Raw genomic sequence first — 24,583 nt, 5'->3', positions numbered from 1 at the left:
TTGTATCTAACTAGAGTTACCGAGAACCATATGAAAAGCAGGCATTTTTGTAGAAAAACTCCACAAAATACTCCACAAACACATATTGTTCATTATCCATTCCATAGCGTCCCCTAGAGTGCCACTTCACTGTCTACCATTCCAATAGCCCTTATGGTTACAGGTGGCATATATATGGCAATAGTAGAATTTTGGTGGGCTTATGGACCTCTGTGGTTCACTAGGCTACTTAAGACACCAATGTGCTGTTCTACTAGGCTTTCCCATAACAAGTACTGCTATTCTAGAGACAGGAATGTACTGTTTCATTCAGATTTTGGGGATTGGGAAGGGGGCCAATTAACACTAGGAACTTAGAGGGGACATGATAGAGACTTACAAAATCATGAGGGGCATGGAGAGGGTGGAGAGAGTCAGATTCTTCAAACTTTCGAAAACTACAAGAACAAGAGGGCATTCAGAAAAATTGAGAGGGGACAGATTCAGAACCAATGCTAGAAAGTTCTTCTTCACCCAAAGGGTGGTGGACACCTGGAATGCGCTTCCAGAGGATGTGATAGGACAGAGTACGGTATTAGGTTTCAAGAAGGGATTGGATGATTTCCTGAAAGAAAAGGGAATAGAAGGGTATAGCTAGAGGATTAACATACAGTTCTGAACCTGATGGGCCACCGCGTGAGCGGACTGCTGGGCGCGATGGACCTCTGGTCTGACCCAGTAGAGGCACTATTTATGTTCTTATGTTCTTATTGGAGGGGGGTCACACTTTCATTTCTCCAGTTGTCATCTGGTCAGTTTGGATAACGTTTTGGCCCTTTTAAAACAGGTCAAACTCCAAATATCTAAATGATGCCCTGGATATCTTGAAAAAGGTTTGATTATACATGTAAGACGTCCAAGTGCTAAACCTGCCCAATTCCCACTCAAAACATGCCTCTTACATGCTCCCTTACAGGGTGAATGCCCTGTAATACATCTAAGGAAAGTAGTTTTGAAAATTGGCACTTTGGGCATTTCGGCGATTAAAACATCCAATTACCGGTTTATGCCATTTTTGGGATGTTTTTCTCTTTTGAAAACGGTATATGTTAGTACAGTAGGTTTTGGGTGGGTTATGTTGGGCTCACACTTTCCACCACAAGTGTAGTAGTTAGAGTGGGATATGGGCCTGGGTCCCCTTCTCTGCAGTCCATTGAGTGACTACCAGGTTATTCCAGAGACCTGCTTTCTGCTCCATTAGCGCTGGCCATAACATCTGAAGCTGTCATACACTCTGGTATGCACAGTTTCATTCAGATATTTGGGGGTGAGAGGGGGAACAGTAACTACTGGGGGAGTAAGGGAAGGTCATACCTTCATGCATCCAGTTTGGCCATCTTTTTGGCACTTATTCATTACTGAAAAGGGTCTAGCCTCAAACATCCGAGTTTTGCCTTGAACGTCACAATTGCCTGGCAGAAATCTAAATAGTAGCAACATTCCATGCTACCAATCCCAAGGCAAGCAGTGGCTTCCCCCATGTTTGTCTCAAAAGCAGCCCCATTAAATTGAATTAAGAAATCTAGAGTGGTTTGTCTGAAAATTGCAAAAAAAAAAAGAAAAGCGCCAAAAAACAGGCGCAAGGTATGTAAGCAGTCGCTTGAAATTTTGAGGGTTCTTTGAAGATTGCCCTCATTAGAAATAATCAGAGAGGAAAGCTGTGGCTTATGAAAGGGAGATTAGGAATCATGCACTTACCTGGCATGATGATCTCTGGGAACCCTAACTTCCTTGCCACCACAGTGCTTCTGTCTATGAGGTGAGGGTGATCCTTACGCACCTGACTCAGATCCCCAGCTAGCATTTTCATGGACACCCAGAATCCTGTAGCAGACGGAAAAGAAAACAGGCTATAATGAAGATATCAATAAAAAGAGTCACAAATGAAATGAAGATCAGCACTCATACGTAGGGGGAGAGTGTGGCGCAGTGGTTAAAAGCTACAGCCTCAGCACCCTGAGGATGCAAGTTCAAACCCACGTTGTGCCTTGTAACCCTGGGCAAGTCACTTAATCCCCACATTGCCCCAGGCATATTAAATAGATTGTGAGCCCACCAGGACAGACATGGGAAAATGTTTGAGTACCTGAATAAATTCATGTAAACCGTTCTGAGCTCCCTTGGGAAAATGGTATAGAAAATTGAATAAATAAATAGAACATTCCTAAATGTCATGAAAGAGTGAGAAAACAGTGTAACAAAATGAGAAAAGAGGACCACAAAAATAGAAGAAAAGCAAGAATGATAAAAAAAACAGAAAAAAAGTCAAGAAGGAGAGAAAAAGGGTGACAAAAATAAGACTTGGGCCCTTTTAATAAAGGGTGTTAAGCACTTACTCCCCCTTATACAAAACTGTAGCATATTTTATAGCGCTGGCCGCGGTGGTAACAGCTCCGACGCTCATAAGAATTCTATGAGCATCAGAACTGTGGCCAGTGCTAAAAACTGCACTACGGTTTTATAAATGGAGGGGAGGGGGGGTTAATGAGCAGTTAGGGCTTCACTGCTAGACCACAAGGTAAGGTGCAGACAGGTCCGGGAGGTGGGGATGGGTCAGGGTTTAGAAATTCGCAAATAACCGAAGTCGCAAGTCTTAAACGTGCAAATTTGCAGGGAGAAATGCACTAATTATGATTTGGGTGCCAGTCTGCTTCCCACTGATCTATATATGGGCACCTAAATTGGATTATGTGCAATTTAAAAAGGGGCATGACCATTGGAGGGGCATGGGCAAGTCAAGGGCATTCACAAAAGATGCATGCAATGTTACAGAATAGGGATCTGCATCCAATTTGTATGCCAGGATTTACACCAGTTTTCAGCTGACATAGTGCCAAATTTTGTGCCCAAAGTTGAGTGCTGAATTTGGCATGCAATGCTATTCTATAGATCATTCAGTGGTTCCCAACCCTGTCCTGGAGGACCACCAGGCCAATCGGGTTTTCAGGCTAGCCCTAATGAATATGCATGGAGCAGATTTGCATGCCTGTCACGTCCATTATATGCAAATCTCTCATGCATATTCATTAGGGCTAGCCTAAAAACTTGATTGGCCTGGTAGTCCTCCAGGACAGGGTTGGGAGCCACCGCTATAGATTGCTCATGCTGAAGTGCCCTTAATAGAATATTGCTGAGCACCAAATTTTGGCCCCCTTTTATCAAACCGTGTTAGGTTTTTTTTAAATTGTTTTTTTTATCACTGGCTATGGTGGTAAAAGCTCCAATACTCATATAATTCCTATGAGCGTCATAGCTTTGACCGCAGCAGCTGGCACTAAAAAAAACCTTGATGCAACTTGATAAAAGGGGGCCTTTATCAGTGCAGAAATTTTGGCACTATTTATAGAATCTAGCCCTTAGGGCCTGATTCTATAAATGGCACCTAATTCATAGGCAATATTAGGCGTGGCTGTCAATCATCCTCTAGGCGCTGTTTATAGTATCGCACTTAGAGCGCCCGGTAGATGACTGGTTAAGCAAGAGATAACTGTTATCTCTGTTGAATATTCACAGCAGCTAAAAATTAACTGGCTTTATTTCGAGATAGCTGGCAATTTTCAGCACTGAATGGCTAAGTTTAGTGGCCAAACTGGACTGGGTAAATAGCAGGCTTATCTTTAGCTGTTATAAACTTAGCCTGTTAGTGCTGAATATTGACTTAGCCAGTTAACTTTTTAATGGTCTCACCCCCCCTCCAAGATATTCATGCCGGCCACCATGGGAGTTATCCGGGCTACCTCCTAGCAGCTGAATATTAGGCCCAATGAACGCAGAATGAGAAATCACCAGTAACTGTAAGGGAATCAGAAAGGAAAGGCAGAGAATTAGTGGAGTGAGGAAGAGAAGTTATGTGGAATCAAGTAGAGAGAACCAGTGAATCAGTACGAGAGCGAGAGGCCCAGGGAATGAAAGGCTCATTACCTTGTCCTTTATGGTTTATGTCTTTGGCATCAACAGCTTTCTTTATCAGGTTGTGAAGAAAATCATTTTCCACAGCCACCCTGAAAAATAATGACACCGTGTCAGGCCTCAGCTCCCCACAGCCTGCCTTTTGCTTTCCAACGAGATGGATTAGGGGTGGCAGCTAATAGATGAAGATTGAGGTAGATATTCGCTGCTTTTTAATTCTGCTGTCCAGGCCAAAAAGTCATCTTTCTGTTCTTGAGCCTTGATTTCATTTCCAGTTCTGTAATACATTCATTAAATTACAGGACATACTGCAACTTCATCTTTCAACTGTTCCCTAGGAGAGGATGCCGAGACACTGTGGAATAACCACATGCCCTTATCTTTTCTGTAGTAGGGTGTATAATATCAGACTTCCTCTTAATAATTTCATGACTATTCTTCTTAAAACATACACAATATAAATGAAACTTCTCTATAACTTAGTTACTGAACAAACCTTCCCTTTTTGGAGTGTAAGCACCACTGACTTAGCTAGGGAAGTTGGCACCTGAGGTGGTGGCACCTGGCATCACAGTGCTGTGTGCCCCCTGTTCTTCCCCACAGTGATGTGTGCCCCTTGTCCCTCATCACTTGAGCGCCACCCCTGTCCCCCACATACTTCTTAAAATGTTTGCCGGCGTGAGCAATATTTTCCACCTGCTGCTCACAACAGTCACAACTCTCTTCTGACGTCACATCCTGTCCTGCGACCAGGAAGTTGGGTTGGGAAAATAGCCATTTTGAAAACTGAAAGAGACACCTATCTTTTATTTTTTTTTTTTAATGACTTGTCTGGATGTTTTGGCTCTTAGGACGTCTATCATTTTTGGCCATTTTGAAAAATCAAAATGTACAAATGCAAAACGGCCAAAACAAGCCCACTTGGATATGGGAGGGGCCAGCATTTTAATGGACTAGCCACACAGATATGTCAACAGTGCAGTGGGGCACTTTAGGGGCACTGCTGTGAACTTCACATAAAAGGTGTCAGGCACACATTTCACATAAAGGGTGCCTCTCTTACAACCCTCTAATATTTATAAAAAATGGAAATCTGAATAGGGAGCTGGGTAAATAAAAATAATAAATGAGAAAGAATTAGCAATCTACAGGATCTCTTATCTTAGTTGGACATTAATTAAAAGCTTTGGTACAATATCAGAATAATCACTGAGTTTTAAAAACAAAAGTATACCTGCATTTCTGTTCTGAAAATGATTTTAGAGAATTTATGGGCTTAAATGTGTACTTGTTGAGAAATCGTTACATGCTTTTGTTCTATCTAAATTGGATTATGGCAACTTGGTATAAGCGGGAATAACTTTAGGCCAACTGAAACGTTTACAAACAGTACAGAATGCGGCAATTCAGCTGTTAGGTCGCGCACACATCTATGATCATGTAACTCCATTATATTTGAAATTCCATTGGTTACATAGAATTTATGTTCCCTATTGCATTGTTGTGGTTGCTCAGTATTTTCTGCTCAATAAAAATTATTTCAAACAAACAAAAAAATAATTTAAAATCCTGATGCTGGCACATAGGGCATTATTTGAGTTACAACCATTATATCTCTCTAATCTAGTGTTATTTTACACACCTAGTTGCTCATTGAGATCTTTAAATGACAATAGAATAGCTGTTCCCCATATCTCAAAGGCTCACCTTGCCTCAACCATAAATGGTGCATTTTTCTACTTGGTTCCACTCTTGTGAAACAATTTACCAGTAGAGTTAAGGAAGGAAGAATCATTTCAAAATTTTAAGAGACATCTAAAAGCACATTTTTTCAAATGGCTCTCCCAAATTGAATAATGGAATGGGGACTGCAATCCAGTGTCTTACCGGGGTGGGTCCGCCCTGGGTGCACGCTTCAAGGGGGTGCACAGCCAGCCGGGTCTGGAAGCTCCCGCTCTGCACAAAGCGGCACCTCAGCATGGCTGCCGACTCTGCTCTGAAATATGTACGGCAGCTGCGATGAATTGCAGCAAGGTCCCGCGATGACTATTTCTGCTGCCTCTGCTCCGGAAGCGGTAAGTGACATTGGGGGGGAGGGGGGGACGGCAGCTGCAGTCATCACAGGACCTTACCGCAAATCTCTGAGTCTGCCAGCCCAGCCCACCTCCAACGTCACTTACATCTTCCGGAGCAGAGGCAGCAGAAGTAGTCATCGTGGGACCTTGCTGATTTGGATGGAAAGGAGCATAGCAGGGTGGTGGAAGGAGAAAAAGGGGGTCAGGGTGATATGGAAGCGTGGTGAAGGGTGAGAAATGGGGCCAGGGTGGTATGGAAGCATGGTGAAGGGTGAGAAATGGGGTCAGGGTGGTATGCAGCGTGGTATAGGGTGAGAAAAGGGGTCGGTGGTATGGAAGCGTGGTGAAGGGTGAGAAAGGGGGTTAGGGTGGTATGGAAGCATGGTAGAGGGAGAGAATGGGGCAGATGCTGATGGAATTGCAGGGAAAGGGGAAAGAGACATAAGGGGGAAGGATACTGGATAGAATTGGATTGGAGGGGAAGAAAGGGGGCTGATGCTGATGGAAGTGGGGTGAAGGGAGAGGAGAGAGTGAAATGCCTGACCATGCGGGTGTGGGAGAGGGAAGGAGAGGAGAAGAGAGGAGAGAGATGCCAGACCATTAGAGGAGGGAAGGGAAGAAGATGGATGCCAGATCAATGTGGGTGAAGAGAGAGATGGAAGGGGGAGGCATAAAAGTTTCTGGAAGGGGAATAGAAGGAGAGAAGATGCCATATAGAAGGGACAGAGAAAGAGTAGACAGTGAATGAAAGGAAGAGAGTGACAAGAAGATGAGGAAAGCAGAAACCAGAGAAGACAAGGTAGAAAAAAATTATATTTATTTATTTATTTATTTTTTGCTTTAGGGGAGATGCAACGCTGTTTCTGTGGTGTTGCATTGTATGCAGAGTCCAGCTTCTTGGTGCTTCGGTTTAACCTTTGTCTACGTATTTTTATTCTATCTCCCCATTTACAAAACTGTAGAGCGTTTTCTGTTAGGATTGACTGTGTAGGATTGATCTGTACTAGTCTGGCTTGTTTAGTTTTACAACAAGTGTATTGATGTTGTGCTGCTCACTGCAGTATGTAAGATGCTGCCTTTTCCTAGGTACAATCTTGTGTGACGTGTGGATTGTTACTAAAAATCATGTTTGTCATACAGATGGGGGGGGGGGGGTCAAAAAAATGATGGGCCCCCTGGTGTCACATATGCCACTGCCGCAATCTACCTTAATTTGTATTAATTTGTACTGATTCATGTTGATTTGGGTTTATTTATTTCATATAACTGTTTTAGTGGATATGTTTTAGAAATGTTCATTTCTTTGATGCTCTCAAGCTCTGCCAGTGACAGATCTGTGAAATGTGATATGCCGGGAGTTGTATTAAGACCTGCACTAAAATATGACTGTTTGCTATCAGGCCGCTTCAGAGACTTTTCTATCTCTTAAATTTGTTTTATTTTTTCATTTTTTTTATCTTCTTTCATTATTTCTATTTCTTTGATTTTTGATCTTGGTAATGTATTATATGTTGTTATTACTTATTTTTAGTTTATCAGGTACTTTAGCTAGATTGTGAGCCTTCGGAACCGATAGGGTAGTTTTTCTCAAGTACCTAATTTCATTTTAGTTTGATACATTGTAAACCGCTTAGGTCAGTAAAATGCAGGAGCGGTCGATCAAATCTTAAATAAACATAAACTTACTTGTTCTTAACCATACTCATATATTTTACAGACGTGATTTTATAACATATAAGCATAAATTCAACCCCAGCCCCCCTCTCCCTACCCTGCCAACGCTACCCTTGGGAATGCCTAAGCTCCTCAATCCAGATAAAGTTACCCATAATGCAGTACTGGAGAACAAATTTATAAATATCTCTTTTCCTGCACAATGCACTACTTTACATTTACTTATTTATTCGTAAAACTGTATAAATCCTCTTCTTGACAAGCAAGTTGCCATGCCAGATGTTGAACAATAAAATGAAATAATTAAAGTACACAAACAAGTAAAACATATAAAATCAAATTTTTAAATCTGATGTCTTCTAAAAACTTTTTTATTCGCTAAACATTTTGTAAACTAATTCTTGTATTTCAGTTTACTTTATTTAAAAAATTTTTTTATTGTTAACCGCGTCAAGCTTCCTTTGGTTAAAGACCCGGTATATAAGGTTAAGTTTTAGTTTAGCTTAGGTTGTTATATGTATTGCAAACTGCTTATATGTTTTTGAAATACAATATAAAATATTAATAAACTTGAAAACTGTTTGTCTTGCCTGTTTAGATTGTAAGCTCTTTTGAGCAGGGACTGTTTTCTTACTCTTTGTGACTCTGTGCCGCGCTGCGTACATCTGGTAGCGCTATAGAAATAATTAATAGTAGTAGTAGTAAAACATGATGTGATTTGAAAATCAAATTATGTAAAGAACAGTATAAATACTTTGTGTTCAAGGTCTTAGCTGCCCAAATATAATCCAGGTTACGATGGCCAGTAGGCAATTGCATTAGATGAGTGGTTCCCTCAAGGTAATACCTTCATTTTCCAAAGGAAGCATTTATGGTCAAAGGTGGCATAGTTGTAATTTGCAGGTGATAGCTTCCAGCAGTAGGATACACGGGGGGCACACAACATGATAGAGACCTTCTTACTGCAATAGAACTACTCCATAAGATGCGTCTGTTTCTACCACTAATGAACACATGAGTCAGGACAGAAGAGCAAAAAGTTCAATTTTCAGAAAGATTTTTGCACATACGATGTCCAGTGAAACTTCCTTTTTTAAACAATTGTTATTCTCGGGGACGTCAGTAATGTCATGATTTTGAAAAAAAAAAAAAAAAAAAAATCTGTTCAAATAAAATGTGCAAATCCAGCAGAGCATTGACTATCTCAGATGCTTTGTGGGGCTCCTGAATTAGATACTGCTGTGACATTACTGAGATTGTCTGTATCCCCTGGAATTATAGTATAAGGCTCATAATCAAAAACCAAATAAATCTAAAAAACCGGCCTAAATCGGTACTTGGACGATCTAAAAGACAAGTTGTCCAAGTGCCGATTATTGAAACGGGTTTTAGACGTATCGAAAAACAGCTTAGGCCTTTTCAGTACTGCTGTACACCCAGAGCTGAAAGGGGCATTTCAGGAGGAGTGGCGAGGGCAGGATTTCGGCAGGACGTGGGCCGACCTAGACTTAGTCGTATTGCAAGTATAACCGAAAGTTTAACCACACTGCCTTGACGGAGCTTATACGTGGTGACTTAGGCCATCTAAAAACAGGTCTAAGTGGCAAAAAGGTATCCAAAGTGACCAGATAACCACTGCAGGGACAAAATACAGACCTCCACACACTCCCCCAGTGATCACTGCCACCCCCACCCACTGCCATAAAAATCGGAATAAAAATATACATATCTGCCTCCAGAACATCAGCACCTGGCATAGGAAAGCCTAGTAGAGCTGCACAGAGGTGGCTTAAGTGGTCTGGGGGGTGGGCTAATGAATCATAGAGAGGAGGACCCAGGCCCATAAACTACTCTAACCACTGCATTCATGGTGAAACATGTGCATTCCCAACCCCCCTAAAAAATAAACCACTATTGTACTGCCATATAGGTGGCACTTGCAGTCAGAAGGGCTATTGGGGTGGTAGACAGGTGAGTCTAGTAGGTTTTGTGGGGGCTCACCATGACCTATAAGGGAGTTGTCATAAGATGTTTATGTGGCATCCTTTTTCTGAAGTTCAAAGCAGTGCCCTGTGAGATGCCAGATCTGGGTGTCCAGTCCATTACTTTGCTGACCCCACTCACGTCCAAGAGGTCTTGTTCTAGGCATTTTTGAGTTGGACAATTTTTTGGACAAGAATGGGGTATAATGATAGACGACTCAGCAGTCTGGACGATCAAACGGCTGGTTGTACAAGTAGACAATTTTTTGGAAAAAAAAAAATCGGGGGACGTTTTTTTCGAGAATGGACTTTAGACACTGCCGACTTTGGGCGACTAGTGACTTAGGCCCAAAACGGACTTAGACGTGTTTTTTTTATTATGCCCCTCTATGCATTCAGGGAACTTTTGGGATTCCTGGCCACAGGAACATTTCTCAGCTTTGGTACAAAGTGCAGTGCTATTTCTGAGTAGATGAGGATATCATTCAAGTATATCACCACGAGAGGCCTTAAAATATCTCTATATTATTAATCAGCATTGAAATTATAGAGAGCACATTTGTGAGGCCAATAGCATAGCAGCTATGAATGTTGCTCTCCAGCTCTCTCTATCTCTGGTGCAGATGAGTTTGTAGCCCCCCTCCCCTTCCCCATATATCCATTTCTGAGAACATATGAGCTGCGTAAATGTGGTCCACCTGATTCATATCTGAATAGCTGTTTTTGCCTTCCTGGCTTCTGACAATATGCATTAAGGTACAGTCTTCCATCCTAAATCTTAGACTTATAACTCAGTAGGTATACAGATTGTATGCTGTGTTACTAAATCTGGTAGACAAAAGTCAAGAAATGATCCAGAAGCATTTAGGTGGCTTAAAGGTGCTTCAAAAATGCCCTATTGGTTGTAAGAAGGAATGGAACACACTGTGTGTCCCTTCCAAGGGAGACTGAGCTATATGTATATTTCTTCCAGCAAAATGACCTGGATTTAATCCCTTCTACTGGTGGTCAAGGAGCATCCACTGGGCTGAAGGAGAGACTTTATTGTGTATAATTATATAATTCATAAGGATTCCTTAACACCCCAGAGGAACCTGCATTGAAAGAACAGCATCAAAAGCTTGAAGTCCCTAAGTCTCATAGCAGCTATTATCTAACTATAAGTGGATATTAAAAAGTTCACTATATTGATTTCTAGGCAACAGTAGGCATCTGCTAAAAGGAAGGAGATTAGGGTTCAGCTATAAAGAGTATTCACCTTCAGGAACATTGGGCCTGATATGCAAAGTCATTTAAATGGCCAGGATAGGCTCCTGAATCCTGAATAAATAAAGCCAATACTGAACGTGTGTAGCTTATCTAAACTTCTGTCTATAAATAATAATAGCTCAAACAGTGTGATGGTATCGTGCAACTCCTAGCCCTACCTAGGCTACACGCACATGGCTATCATTAATAAAGGAGGAAAAAGCCTCAGAGCCCCTCCCAAATTTTGGAAGAAATCTAAATAGTGTAAAACTTGGGGTCGAGAACACATCATCGGCATTAAAAAAACAACAACTTTTTTTTCCAGATATTTACATTACATTCGAGATTTCTATTCTGCCATGACCTTGCGGTTCAAGGCGGATTATAAAAAGAGTTATAAATGGAGGGTTACAAAGTAAGATCAAATGTCATTTCCAAGAGTGGGTCAGGTAGTATCAGTGGGTTAGGGAGAAGATTGGAAGAAGGAAGGCACTCGTGGTATTAAGCCTTTTTCAGGGATTTCTTGAAGAGTATAGTTTTTATTTCCTTTTGGAACATCTTGTAGGCTGGGGTTGTTATAAGTAGATTGGCGATTTGGTTATCTAATTATGCTGCTTGTGTGGCTAGTAGGCCGTCGTATAGTTTTTTTTCCATTTTACTTCTTTGATTGGGGGAGGGGAGGGTGTTTTTCTATGTCTGGTTGAGATAGTTTGGATGAGGCAGTTGTTCAGGTATATTGGGCTATTTTCATTTATAGTTTTAAATAGTATACAGTAGAATTTAAAAAAGTATTCTTTCCTGGATTGGAAGCCAGTATGAGTTGATGTATGCCTCTTTAATGTGGTCGTGCTTCCTCAATGAGTAGACGAGTCTCAGAGCTGTATTTTGAATTGTTTGTAATTGTTTAATCATTGTTGCAGGGCAGGGGAGGTAGAGGATGTTGCAGTAGTCCAGTAAGCCTAGGATTAGTAATTGTACTATGAACTGCAATTATGTTCTTTCAAAGAATTTTCGGACTTGTCTAAGGTTTCTCATAATTGCGAAAGATTTCTGTATTGTTTTATTTATTTGTGGTTGCATGGTGCAGCATCTGTCAATTGTCATACCTAGTAGTTTTAGGGCGGTTTGAATGGGGTAATTGATTGAGTTGATTTCTAAATTGGTTATGGTTGGGACTTTGTTATTTTTGAGGAGAATGAATTTAGTTTTGTCTGAGTTAAGTCTCAGTTTGTGGTCTTCCATCCAAGTCGTTACTGTGTCAAGTGTTTGGTGTATTGTGTCTGTCATTGAGAGCTTTGGTATGAGAATGGTGATGTCGTCTGCATAACTATAAGAAGTTAGGCCTTGTTTGTTCAATGCGAGTGATAAGTGTATATTATCAAATTATTTCTTAAACCAATATTAGGTCACTTATCTTATGGGAGCCTACTGCATCGAGCTTGACCAGCGATTCACTGTTTGGCTACATTACGATGCTTTCCTCTCCTGGCCTTTAAATTGGCTTGCCTGAGGCTATCTGGGGATGTTTAAGTAGGGGCACTTATACAGTCAGTACTGTTGAATATCTCAGTTAACTGGCCATCCCCTATCAAGGTAGGTTAGGGGTGGGCCAGGAACAGGGCATAGGCAAAGTGCAAACTTAGCTAGTTAGCAGCAATTTTCAATCCACTATCCAACTAAGTAACTAATATTAGGGACAGCAAAAATGCCGTCCTAACTTTATACAATTAAATTAACTGGGCACTGGTCTAAATATTGTCCAGCACCCTGTAGGGGACCATGGAGAACTGGATATTCAATGAGAAGAGCTGCTGCACATGCCAAGGCATTGAATATCAGTAGAGAATGACACGGGGACACATTTTCCCCTGTCCCCGTGGGAACTCATTTTTCTGTCCCTTCCCAGCGAGTTCTTTTCCTGTCCCTGCCCCATTCCTGCAAGCTCTGTCCTCATCTGCACAAGCCTCAAACACTTTAAAATCACAAGTAGCAACATTCTAGAGCTCAGATTGTGATGTCATAATGCCTCATTCAACCAGTGCCTAAGCTTTGTCCTCATCTGCACAAGCCTCAAACACTAAAATCATAAGTGTTCGGGGCTTGTGTGGTTAAGGCAGAGCTCACAGAAATGGAGCAGGGACAACGACAAAACTCACAGGGACGGGACAGAAAACTTGAGTTCCTGCGGGAATGGGGAAAAATTTGTCCCCGCGCCATTCCCTATATCAGAGTTCATTTCAACTTGGAGTTGTGAACGGCTCATATATTGGGCAGATTATAAATAACAGTGTTACTACATGTTCCCACATGTCATGTATCTGCCTCTGCCACATTTGTATTTATTTTCCTTGAATAGACTTGATTTGAGTACACAGTTGGTTCAGAACAACCTTGGAGTTGCCTAACTTATTGAGAGAGTGAACAGTATGGAGAGTGTCTGGAGCTACTTACCAGCAAATATTGAGCACATACTACGTAGCCACCTAGAGCAAATCAAAACCTCTCCCGTTAATACGTGCTTAAATTTGTATTACCATGCTGACTTATGTGCATTCTGTGAAATGCTTACGGTATTTATCCTTGCTCTATAGCAGGGTGTCCAATGTCAGTCCTCGAGGGCCGCAATCCAGTCGGGTTTTCAGGATTTCCCCAATGAATATGCATGAGATCTATTTGCATGCACTGCTTTCATGGTATGCTAATAGATCTCATGCATATTCATTGGGGAAATCCTGAAAACCCGACTGGATTGTGGCCCTCGAGGACCGACATTGGACACCCCTGCTCTATAGAATTCAGTGGGGAAAACTGCAGCATTCCCATATATGGAAAAAAGTATTACAATAAAAATACAAAATGCTATTGTCTTAGCAAGTACAGAAACTGTTGACATGTAAGACTAATGTGGCCAATTGATAAAGAAATCCACTTCCCTATCTTGTTTCCAATTTTTTTTTTTTTAAAAAAAGCTTTTTAATCAGAAATAAACTGAAACTCTTTTGAGTGTCTCCTTTTGATATTTTTGCTGAGGTTGGGTACAGGGTGATTTACCTATGCATTCTCTGTTGAGACTTACGGTATATGTCCGGATTTTTTATAAGTAGACCCAGCCGTGAAAGCTTATGCTTCAAAAAATTGAGTAGTGTAAGAATTTTAAGTGTTTTCTAATCCATCGAGTTAAGTCTTGAACATCAGGGCAATGTTCATTTTTAGCGTCTTTTCCCCCCCCCCCCCTGTGATTTGTCAGCAGAGAAACTATTAGAGCGCTCCCTCTTGGAAACTTATACTTTGTAACTGTCAGGAGAGACCGCAACGTATCACTTCATTTCTGAATAAGAGCACTTTCAGAATGCTTTTTACAAGAAACCCTTTGCTATATGGGAGCTATATTATACCACAGTTGGCATAACATATTTCTGGTTGTAGTGTGCGATACTTGTAAATTGCTATCAGCGGTTCGTTGCTAGAACCGACAAAATGTAATAAATCAATCTACGCAAACTTCATTTTTCATCCTTCTCTCACTGCAGTCCTGCCTCCCACATGGACTGAAGTTACAGTCATATACTTTTCCTTTAAATATACTCTGTAATCACCATACTGTGTCATGGCATCACAACCCAACCCCTCTCAAAGAGGACAGCAAGATTAGGGGTACTGGCTACTGGTGCCTCATCTGTTTCACTACGTCATCTTCTCTTCCTATTTCTATTTTATCCCCTTTTTACAAAACTGTGGAGCGTTTTTTAGCGCCAGCCGTGGTGGTAGCAGCTCTGATGCCCAGAATTCTATGATCGTCAGAGCTGTTACCACCGTGGCTAAAATCCACACTACAGTTTTGTAAAAGAGGGAGGGGTTAGTTTGTGATGACATATTCCATACTAGGCGAAGGTGTTTTCTGTTGTTCTGTGTGTTCAAAAGACATGGTTTTCTGTTAGGATTGACGGTGTAGGATTGATCTGTACTAGTCTGGCTTGTTTAGTTTTACAATGGGTGTATTGATGTTGTACTGTTCACTGCATATGTAAGATGCTGCCTTTTCCTAGGTACTCATGTGTGACGTGTGGATTGTTACTAAAAATCATGTTTTTCATACAGATGGGGGGGGGGGGTGCCAAAAAATTATGGGCCCCGGGTGTCACATATGCTAGGTACGCCACTGCCCCAGGTACATTAGATAGATTGTGAGCCTACCAGGACAGACAGGGAAAAATGCTTAAGTACCATTCTGAGCTCTCCTGGGAGAACGGTATAGAAAAATAAATAACTCACATAAATATGAGTCTATTTCTCCATGTACAGTGGTACCTCGGTTTACGAGTGCTCCAGTTTGCGAGTGTTTTGCAAGACGAGCAAAACATTCGCAAATTTGGTGCCTCGTAAACCGAGCTTGCCTTGCTGTACGAGCACCCCCCCCCGAGAACCGGCACCCTCCCCTCGCGAACCGGCACACCCCCCCCGCCGCCATTGGGCACCCCCCCGCCACCACCTGAGATCCCCCAATCCACCCGAACCCTCTTCTTACTTCCCTCCGCATCGGCATCGCCGGCATCAGCATGTCCTGTGCCCAAAAATCTGCTTCCTGTGCCGGGCCTTGAGCATGCGCGCGCGAGGTGGAAATCAGACACAACTTTAGGTAAAAATTTAGGATGAGTGCAAAGAACCACCTTGTCATGATGGAACACAGTAAAGGGTGGGTCCGCAACCAAAGCCTGCAACTCACTAACTCGCCTAGCTGAGGTGAGCGCAATCAGAAAAATCACCTTCCAAGTGAGAAACTTAAGATGAGATTTGTCAATAGGCTCAAAAGGAGGCTTCATCAGCTGAGCCAAGACCACATTAAGATCCCAAACCACAGGAGGAGGTTTCAGAGGAGGGTTAACATTCACCAGACCTCTCATGAAACGAACCACTAGAGGATGAAGAGAGAGAGATCTCCCCTCTAGATGCCGATGGAAAGCAGCAATAGCACTGAGATGCACCCGAATGGAAGTCGTCTTCAACCCCGACTTGGACAAATACAACAAATATTCCAGAACCGAGGACACTGGAACCGAACTCGGATCCAGATGGTGCGAGGAACACCAGGATGAAAATCTGGTCCACTTCTGGGAATAACAAAGCCGAGTCGAGACCTTGCGCGAGGCTTCCAACACCTCCCTGACCGACTGAGAAACAGAACCCGAAGTCAAGGGGAAAGGAACCAAGCCGTCAGATGCAAGGACTGAAGATTGGGATGCAGCAGCGAACCCCGACTCTGAGACAGCAGAGAGGGAAAAACAGGCAGAAGCAGAGGCTCCCTGACACTGAGTTGAAGGAGCAGGGAGAACCAGTGCTGACGAGGCCAATGAGGCACAATGAGAATCACAGTGGCTCTGGATGACTTGAGATGAACCAACGTCCTCAAGATCAGAGGGAAAGGAGGAAACGCATAAAGGAACCTCCCTCCCCAGTCTAGAAGGAAGGCATCGGCCTCGAGACGGTCTGGGGAGTACATCCGAGAACAATAGAGGGGCAGTTTGTGAGTCTCCGGGGAGGCAAACAGATCCACCTGAGGAGTCCCCCAGCGATCGAAGACCTCGCGCAGAACTCGGGAGTTTAGCGACCACTCGTGCGGCTGGAGAAGATGACTGAGTTTGTCGGCCAGACAATTCTTCTCTCCCTGAATGTAAACCGCCCGCAGGAAGATGTTCTGGGAGACCGCCCATTCCCAAAGGCGCAGGGCTTCCCGGTACAGGGACCACGAGCCCGTCCCCCCTTGCTTGTTTACATAATACATTGCCACTTGGTTGTCCGTCCACACGAGTACAACCTGATCGTGCAGCAGGTGGCAGAACGCTCGAGCCGCCAGAAAAATGGCACGAAGCTCCAACACATTGATGTGACAAAGACGGTCCTCCGCCAACCATAGACCTTGAGTCCGCAGACCGTCGAGATGAGCCCCCCACGCGTACTCCGAAGAGTCCGTGGTCAGGACCTTGCGATGCGGAGGGATGAGAAAGAGCAAACCCCCGGAAAGATTGGAAGAGTTGGTCCACCAACGGAGCGAGCGTCTCAAGGAAGGAGTCACTGTTACCGGAAAGGAGAGTGGGTCACGATCTTGACGCCACTGGGAGGCCAAGGTCCACTGAGGAAGTCTCAGGTGCAAGCGGGCAAACGGTGTGACATGAACCGTCGACGCCATGTGGCCAAGCAGAATCATCAGACGATGCGCTGAGACGGAGCGCTGCAGCGAAATCTGACGGCACAGTCGAAGCAGAGCCTCCAACCTCGGAGGGGGGAGGAACGCACGAAGGCGAACCGTGTCCAGCACGGCCCCGATAAACTGCAGGGATTGAGCAGGGCGCAGCTGCGATTTGGGAAAGTTCACTTCGAACCCCAGACTTTGAAGGAAGGTGATAGTCTGTTGGGTCGCTGAGATAACCCCCTCCCTGGATGATGCCTTGATCAGCCAATCGTCCAGGTAAGGAAAGACCTGAAGCCCCTGAGACCTCAGGGCAGCCGCGACTACCACCATGCACTTCGTGAAGACTCGAGGGGACGACGTCAGCCCGAAAGGAAGGACCCAGTACTGAAGGTGCAACTCTCCCACCTGGAACCGTAAGAACTTGCGGAAGGCGGGATGCACCGGAACATGAGTGTACGCTTCCTTCAAGTCCAGGGAGCACATCCAATCCCCCTCTTGCAACAGAGGGTAGAGAACCGGAAGCGACAACATACGGAACTTCTCTCGGACCAGGAACTTGTTGAGCTTCCGGAGGTCCAAAATGGGACGTAAGTCCCCGGTCTTCTTTGGGACCAAAAAGTAACGGGAGTAAAACCCCCGCCCCCGTTGACTTGGGGGGACCAGCTCCACTGCCCGAAGGTTCAACAAGGCCCTGGCCTCCAAGAGGAGAAGAGGAAGCTGGGCTCGACTGGAAAGAGAGGCCCCTGGCGGTTGTTCCGGTGGCAAGGCCGAGAAGTTCAGCGAGTAACCCTCGGAGATGAGACGGAGCACCCAAAAGTCTGACGTGATCATAGCCCAGGCCGAATGAAAGGCCCGCAGCCGGCCCCCGATGGGCAGGGGGTCCGGCGAGAGTGCGGAGGGGGCCCGCCCCCATCCGCTCATCACGTCAAAAAGACGGCGCCGGCTTAGACGCCCCTTGCGCCTGAGGTTTAGGTTGGCCCCCTCTGCCCTGCTGTGCAGGGCGCCGGGGTGGAGGCCTAGAGAATGCCGGCGTCGACTTCTGATGGTATCGCCGCGGTGGAGGTCTAAATGGCTTCTGTGGCGGTACCCGTGGCTTAGGACGGACCAAGGAGGCGATGGAACGTTCATGTTCGGACAGGCGTTTGGTCGCCGCCTCCAAGGACTTATCGAACAATTCCGATCCAACACATGGCAGGTTGGCCAGGCGCTCCTGCAAGTTCGGGTCCATATCAACCGTTCTTAGCCATGCCAGACGGCGCATGGCTACTGCAAAGGCGGAGACTCTGGAGGCCAACTCAAACGCGTCGTAAACCGCATAAGAACATAAGAACATAAGAACTGCCATCTCCGGATCAGACCTTCGGTCCATCAAGTCTGGCGATCCGCACACGCGGAGGCCCCGCCAGGTGTACACCTGGCGTAATTTATAGTCCACCATATCTTTATATGCCTCTCTTAAGGAGATATGCATCTAGTTTGCTCTTGAAGCCTAGGACGGTCGATTCCGCAATAATCTCCTCTGGGAGGGCATTCCAGGCGTCAACCACTCTCTGAGTGAAGCAGAACCTCCTGACATTAGTCCTGAACCTGTCCCCCCTTAGCTTCATTACATGTCCTCTAGTCCGTGTCAAATTGGACAGTGTAAATAATCTTCTCTGCTCTATTTTGTCGATTCCTTTCAGTATTTTGAAGGTCTCGATCATATCCCCATGCATTCTCCTTTTCTCAAGGGAGAACAATCCTAGTGTTATAAGTCTATCCTCATATTCCAGTCTCTCCATACCCTTCACCAGTTTTGTTGCTCGTCTCTGCACCCTCTCCAGCAGTTTTATATCCTTCTTTAGGTAGGGAGACCAATGTTGGACGCAGTATTCCAAGTGTGGTCTGACCATTGCCCTATAAAGCGGCATTATAACTTTCTCCGATCTACTCGAGATTCCTTTCTTTATCATGCCCAACATTCTATTTGCCTTCTTTGCCGCTGCCGCGCATTGTGCCGACGGCTTCAGGGTCCTATCTATCAGTACACCCAGGTCCCTTTCTTGTTCACTCTTCCCCAGAGTTGCACCTGACATTGTATACTCGTATTCCTTATTTTTATTGCCTAAATGCATTACCTTGCATTTCTCCACATTGAACTTCATCTGCCATTTCTCCACCCATGTTTCTAACCGACACAAGTCGCTCTGGAGTTTCTCTCTATCCTCCTGCGATCTGATTGCCTGGCATAGTTTTGTATCGTCTGCAAACTTGATGATCTCACTGGATGTTCCTTCCTCCAGGTCATTGATATAAATATTAAAAAGGATCGGCCCAAGTACCGAGCCCTGGGGTACACCACTAGTCACTTTCTCCCAGTCGGAGAACTTCCCATTTATGCCCACTCTCTGCTTTCGGTTTTCCAGCCATTTGCCTATCCATCTTTGTATATCTCCCTCTATGCCATGGCTTTGTAGTTTCCTGAGAAGTCTTTCGTGTGGAACTTTGTCGAACGCTTTCTGGAAGTCCAAGTATATTATGTCCACAGGCTTCCCACTATCAATTTGCTCGTTTACGGTCTCAAAAAATTGGAGTAAATTCGTCAAACATGATTTCCCTTTCCTGAATCCATGTTGACTGGGTTTCATCAAGTCGTGTGCGTCCAAGTGCCGGACTATGCTATCCTTGATCAGTGCTTCAACCATCTTGCCGGGGACCGACGTAAGACTCACAGGCCTATAGTTGCCCGGTTCCCCTCTCGATCCTTTTTTGAAAATTGGGGTGACGTTCGCTATCCTCCAGTCGTCCGGTATCTGTCCAGTTCTGATTGTCAGGTTTGCAAGTTTGTGCAATAACTCTCCGATTTCAACCTTCAATTCCTTTAAGACTCTCGGGTGAATTCCATCCGGTCCAGGGGATTTGTCACTTTTAAGTTTGTCGATCTGATAGTATATCTGGTCTAAGTCCACTTCAACTGTGGTGAGGCTGTCCTCTATTTCTCCTGGAAACACTTTCTCTGCTTCAGGTATTGTTGAGGTGTCTTCCTTCGTAAAGACAGACGCAAAGAAGGAATTTAGTTTGTCTGCGATTTGTTTATCTTCCTTGATGTACCCTTTTCTTCCCTGGTCGTCCAGGGGTCCCACTGCCTCTTTTGCAGGTTTTTTCCCTTTCACGTATCTAAAGAAGGGCTTGAAGTTTTTGGCCTCCTGGGCTATTTTTTCCTCATAATCCTGTTTGGCATCCCTCACCACCTTGTGACATTTCTTCTGATCATCTTTATGTTTGTTCCAGGCTTCGGTTGTCTTTATGCATTTCCATTTTTTGAAAGAGTCCATCTTTTCTTTTATGGCTTCCTTCACCTGTATGGTAAGCCATGCCGGTTCTCTTTTGCTCTTTGTTCTCCGATCTTTGGAAATCCTCGGAATGTAGAGATCTTGTGCTTCTGTGATAGTATTTTTCAGTAGGGACCATGCCTGATCTACCGTTTCAAGTTTGTCCACCATCTTCTCTAGTCGTTTTTCTACCATGGCCCTCATGCGATCGTATTTACCCTTTTTAAAGTTTAAGGTGGTGGTTAAGGTTTTGGCATGTTTCCCTTTCCCGATGTCAAGTTTAAAGTTGATTACATTGTGATCACTCGTTCCCAGTGGAACCACGACTTCCACTTCTGTTATCGGTCCCGTGAGGCCATTTAGGACCAAGTCCAAGGTGGCGTTGCCTCTTGTCGGCTCTTTTACCATTTGTTCCAGGAAGCAATCCCCTAGCACCTCCAGGAACTTGGCCTCCTTGCCGCAGTTGGAGGTTGCTAGTTTCCAGTCTATCCCTGGGAAATTGAAGTCTCCCAATATAATTACATTGCCCGTCTTGCATTCTTGTTTGATTTCCTCCATCATTTCTGAGTCAGTTTCCTCCGCCTGTCCTGGGGGACGATAGTAAAGGCCAATTTTCGTATCTGCACCATATTGACCAGGAATTTTGATCCAGAGTGACTCAAGCTTCTCTTTCATTTCTGTTGTAACCATTTCAACAGAATCTATTCCCTCCTTAACATATAGAGCAATACCTCCACCTTTCTGCCCTACTCGATCTCTTCTATACAGTTTGTATCCCTGTAGTACTGTGTCCCATTTGTTTTCTTCATTCCACCATGTTTCTGTTATGCCAATGATATCCAATATGTCATGTCTCGCTATTGTCTCTAGTTCCCCCATTTTGTTACCTAGACTTCTAGCATTCGTATACATACATCTAAATTCCCTTTGTGTTACCTTTTTGGACCTTCTACTCTTGGCCGTCCCTATAGTTTCAAATACGGTATCCTTTACTGCTCCTGTGTTATCACCCTTGTTTGCTGTGTGGTCGTCCTCTCCTGTGTATGAGTTGTCCCTTCCTGCTTTTTCTCCCTTATTGGCTGTGGGGTCGTCTTCTCTTGTGTAGGAGTAGTAGTCCTTGGCTTCTTCGTCGGGGCATCCTGCTATCCGTGCCATCGACCGGTGGTCGACTGTCGGCTTTCCCCTATCTTTCAGTTTAAAGCCTTCTCGATTGCCTTCTTCATGTTGCCTGCCAAAACTCGTGCTCCTTTCTTGTTGAGGTGTAGTCCGTCCCTTCTGTAGTACTTGCTTTTTCCCCAGAACGCCGTCCAGTTGCGCACGAAGTCGAAGCCTTCTTCTTCGCACCATCGTCTCATCCAGGCGTTGATTACTTGCAATTCCCCTTGTCTCTTTCCATCCGCTCTTGGTACTGGGAGGATCTCAGAGAAGGCCACCCTCACCTCCCTGATCTTCAGTTGTCTTCCGAGTGAGCGGAGCTGGCCCTTCAGCTCTTCCCTGTCATACTTCCGCCCGCTCACATCATTTGTTCCCACGTGGATAAGCACAGCGGTGTCCTCTCCCCCTGCGCCATCTATGATCCTGGAGATCCTGTTGGTCACATCCTTCACTCTTGCTCCAGGCAGACAGGTGACGACTCTGTCCTCTCTTCCTCCTGCGGTGTGGCTGTCCACATGTCGTATAATGGAGTCGCCTACGATGATCCCCATCTTCTTTATTCGGGAGTTCCTTGGGGGGCGTAGGTCCACGTCCTTGGAGTAGGGCCAGTCTTCTTCCTCCAATGATACTCTTGAAATTGTTTCCTGTTCTTTGGGTGGGGGGATGTCTTCCTGTGCTCTCACTATTCCTCCTGGTGTGCGGTTGTCTCCTACCTCGTCTTCGGTTTCTTCTGTGTTTGCATGGGTGTCTTCTCTCCTCACATGGGTTTCTTGAGTACAGTTTTCCAGCCCTGGGATCTCTACGTGGTGCTGATGAGCTTCCTCTATGAACATTTCTAGTTCCTTGACCTCGTCGTTTGGGCTGTACTCCACTAGAATCTTCTCCTGTGCTCGGATTCTGTCTTCGAGTTCCATCACTGTTCCTTCCAATAGTCTTACCTGACATTTCAAGCTATCCATCTCCATGCATCGATTGCAAATGTATGCCTGGATCCCCGAAGGGAGGTAGTCATACATATTGCAGCCGATACAGAAGACCGGAAAGCTCACCTTCTGACTTCCTTGGGCTTCCATTTCTTGCTTCCCTCGTGTGTGCTTGTGTTCCTTGCCTGCTGCTTCCTTATGTTGCTTGCCTTGCTGTGTCTTTTGTGTGTGCTGTCTCCGCTCTACCTCACCTTGATTGTATGTGTGGGTTTGTTCCCTTGGCGTCTGTCTCTTCCTTACCTTGCATGAAAAAGGTATAGACGCAGTTGTGACAAGTCGGTCATAAATTTTCCAAAGTCCCCCTTATGGGAATCCGGCATGACCCCATGATAACGGGGTAACGCCTTCACCATCTACCTTAGATAAGATGAAAAAGTGAAAGCATAATTTAGGACCCTGGCCGCCATCATGGAATTGGAATAGAGGCGACGACCAAACTTGTCCAGGGTCTGCCCTTCCCGCCCGGGAGGGACCGCAGCGGAGACCCTAGAAGGTTGAGACTTCTTCAACGCCGACTCCACCAGCAACGACTGGTGAGACAGTTGCGCTTTCTCGAAGCCCTTGCATGGGATGGTACGGTACTTCGACTCCATTTTAGATGGAACCGCTGTGACTGTAAGAGGGGAGTCCAAGTTTCTCAGGAAGGTCTGATGGAGGACTTTATTAAGAGGCAGACGAGGAGTCTCCCTCGGGGGAGAAGGTAAATCCTGCTCCTCCAAAAACTCCTTTGTATATTGGGAACCGGACACCAGATCCAGGTCCAAGGCCCTCCCCATATCAAGCACAAATCTCGAAAAGGAGGAGGGTTTGGACGGCGGGGAGGGAGATCGAGAGGCACGCGTCGCCAAAAAGGAAGGGGAAGCCTCGCGGGAATACCGAGGTTCCCTACCAGACCCCGAGCCCCACGAGGCTGTGCCAAGCGACCTCGACGGGGTCGGGGACTGCCTATGCCCCGAGGAACCCCTGTGGGAAGTCCCCGGGGTACGAGGCACTGAGGCCTGCCCCTTCCGCTTCGGCGAGGAGTCCCTCGATAACCCTCCCTCGGAGGAACGGAACAACCTCGGATTATCGAGGCGGAGCTCCGAGACATGCAGTGTCTCAGCCCCGGTCGGTGAGAAGCGACCGCGCCTCCGAGGAGACCCCCGAGGGCGCTTGGGCTTCCTCGGCCGGCGCTTCGCCCGAGGCCGACCCGAGAGCGAGGAGCCCCAGGAGGACCTCGATGAGGAAGAAGTGGAAGAGATCCTCCGAACTCTCCGCACCTTATCCCGAGGCCGCACACTCCGCTCCGGCTGGTCGACCGAGGTCGAGGGCAAGGTTGGGGTCGAGGCTGGAGCCACCCCGGGGGCCGAAGTCGAGGGCACCGAGACCGAGGCCACCGAAGCCGGGGCACTCGAAGCCGAAGCCGGCTGCAAATGCGCGAGGGCGCCGGACAGCTCCGAGGCAATGAGGGCACGGAGCAAGTCCTGAAAGACTGGAACCCCCATCATGGCCGGTAGATCCGGGGCCGTCGGGTGCTCCCTCGAGGGCGACCTCGGTCTCGAGTATTCCCGCGGGGCACCCGACTTCGACGCTCGGGGCAGGGCCGAAGACGACCCACCCGCCCCCGTTGAGGATCCCGAGGATGGCTTCTTCGAAGGTGGAACTGAGGAAGGAAGCGAGGACTTACCCCCCCCGTCGACTTCGAAGTCGAGGACGCAGGCTTCGATGAAGCAGGATGTCTCGGCGAGGTCGAGGGAGTCGAGGCCGAGGTCAAGGCCGGGGCCGAGGCCGAGGCCGACGTCGAGGCCTGCGCCGCGGGGTCGACAGCAAAGAGCTCCGCCATTCTGGCATGACGGCGGCGGAGAGCTCTTGGCTGAAAAGTCGAGCACCCAGAACAGGAATCGGTGGGGTGCTCGGGACCAAGGCAAAGTAAGCACCACCGGTGGGGATCGGTGAGAGAAAGTAGCCGATCGCACCAGGTGCACTTTTTAAAGCCCGTCAAGGGATGGGACATGAAATCTAAAGAAAAACGGCCGGGAAC

At 45.8% G+C, this 24,583-nt stretch overlaps 1 protein-coding gene across 1 annotated transcript in view; it reads right to left on the bottom strand.

Annotated features, from left to right (window-relative positions):
* LOC117365127 (dedicator of cytokinesis protein 2-like) overlaps positions 1-24,583 on the bottom strand; it is a 1,549,644-nt gene that overhangs the window by 1,299,656 nt on the left and 225,405 nt on the right. Inside the window, exons 12-13 of the mRNA XM_033955120.1 lie at positions 3,961-4,040; positions 1,738-1,863 (exon numbers count right to left, since the gene is read on the bottom strand). Of these exons, the coding sequence (XP_033811011.1) occupies positions 1,738-1,863; positions 3,961-4,040 (206 nt within the window). The remainder of the gene's footprint in view (positions 1-1,737; positions 1,864-3,960; positions 4,041-24,583) is intronic.

Source organism: Geotrypetes seraphini, chromosome 1, assembly GCF_902459505.1.
Source record: "Geotrypetes seraphini chromosome 1, aGeoSer1.1, whole genome shotgun sequence".
Taxonomy (NCBI): Eukaryota; Metazoa; Chordata; class Amphibia; order Gymnophiona; family Dermophiidae; genus Geotrypetes; species Geotrypetes seraphini.
The sequence above is the reverse complement of the archived record's forward strand: the minus strand, read 5'-3'. Positions and strand labels throughout refer to the sequence as shown.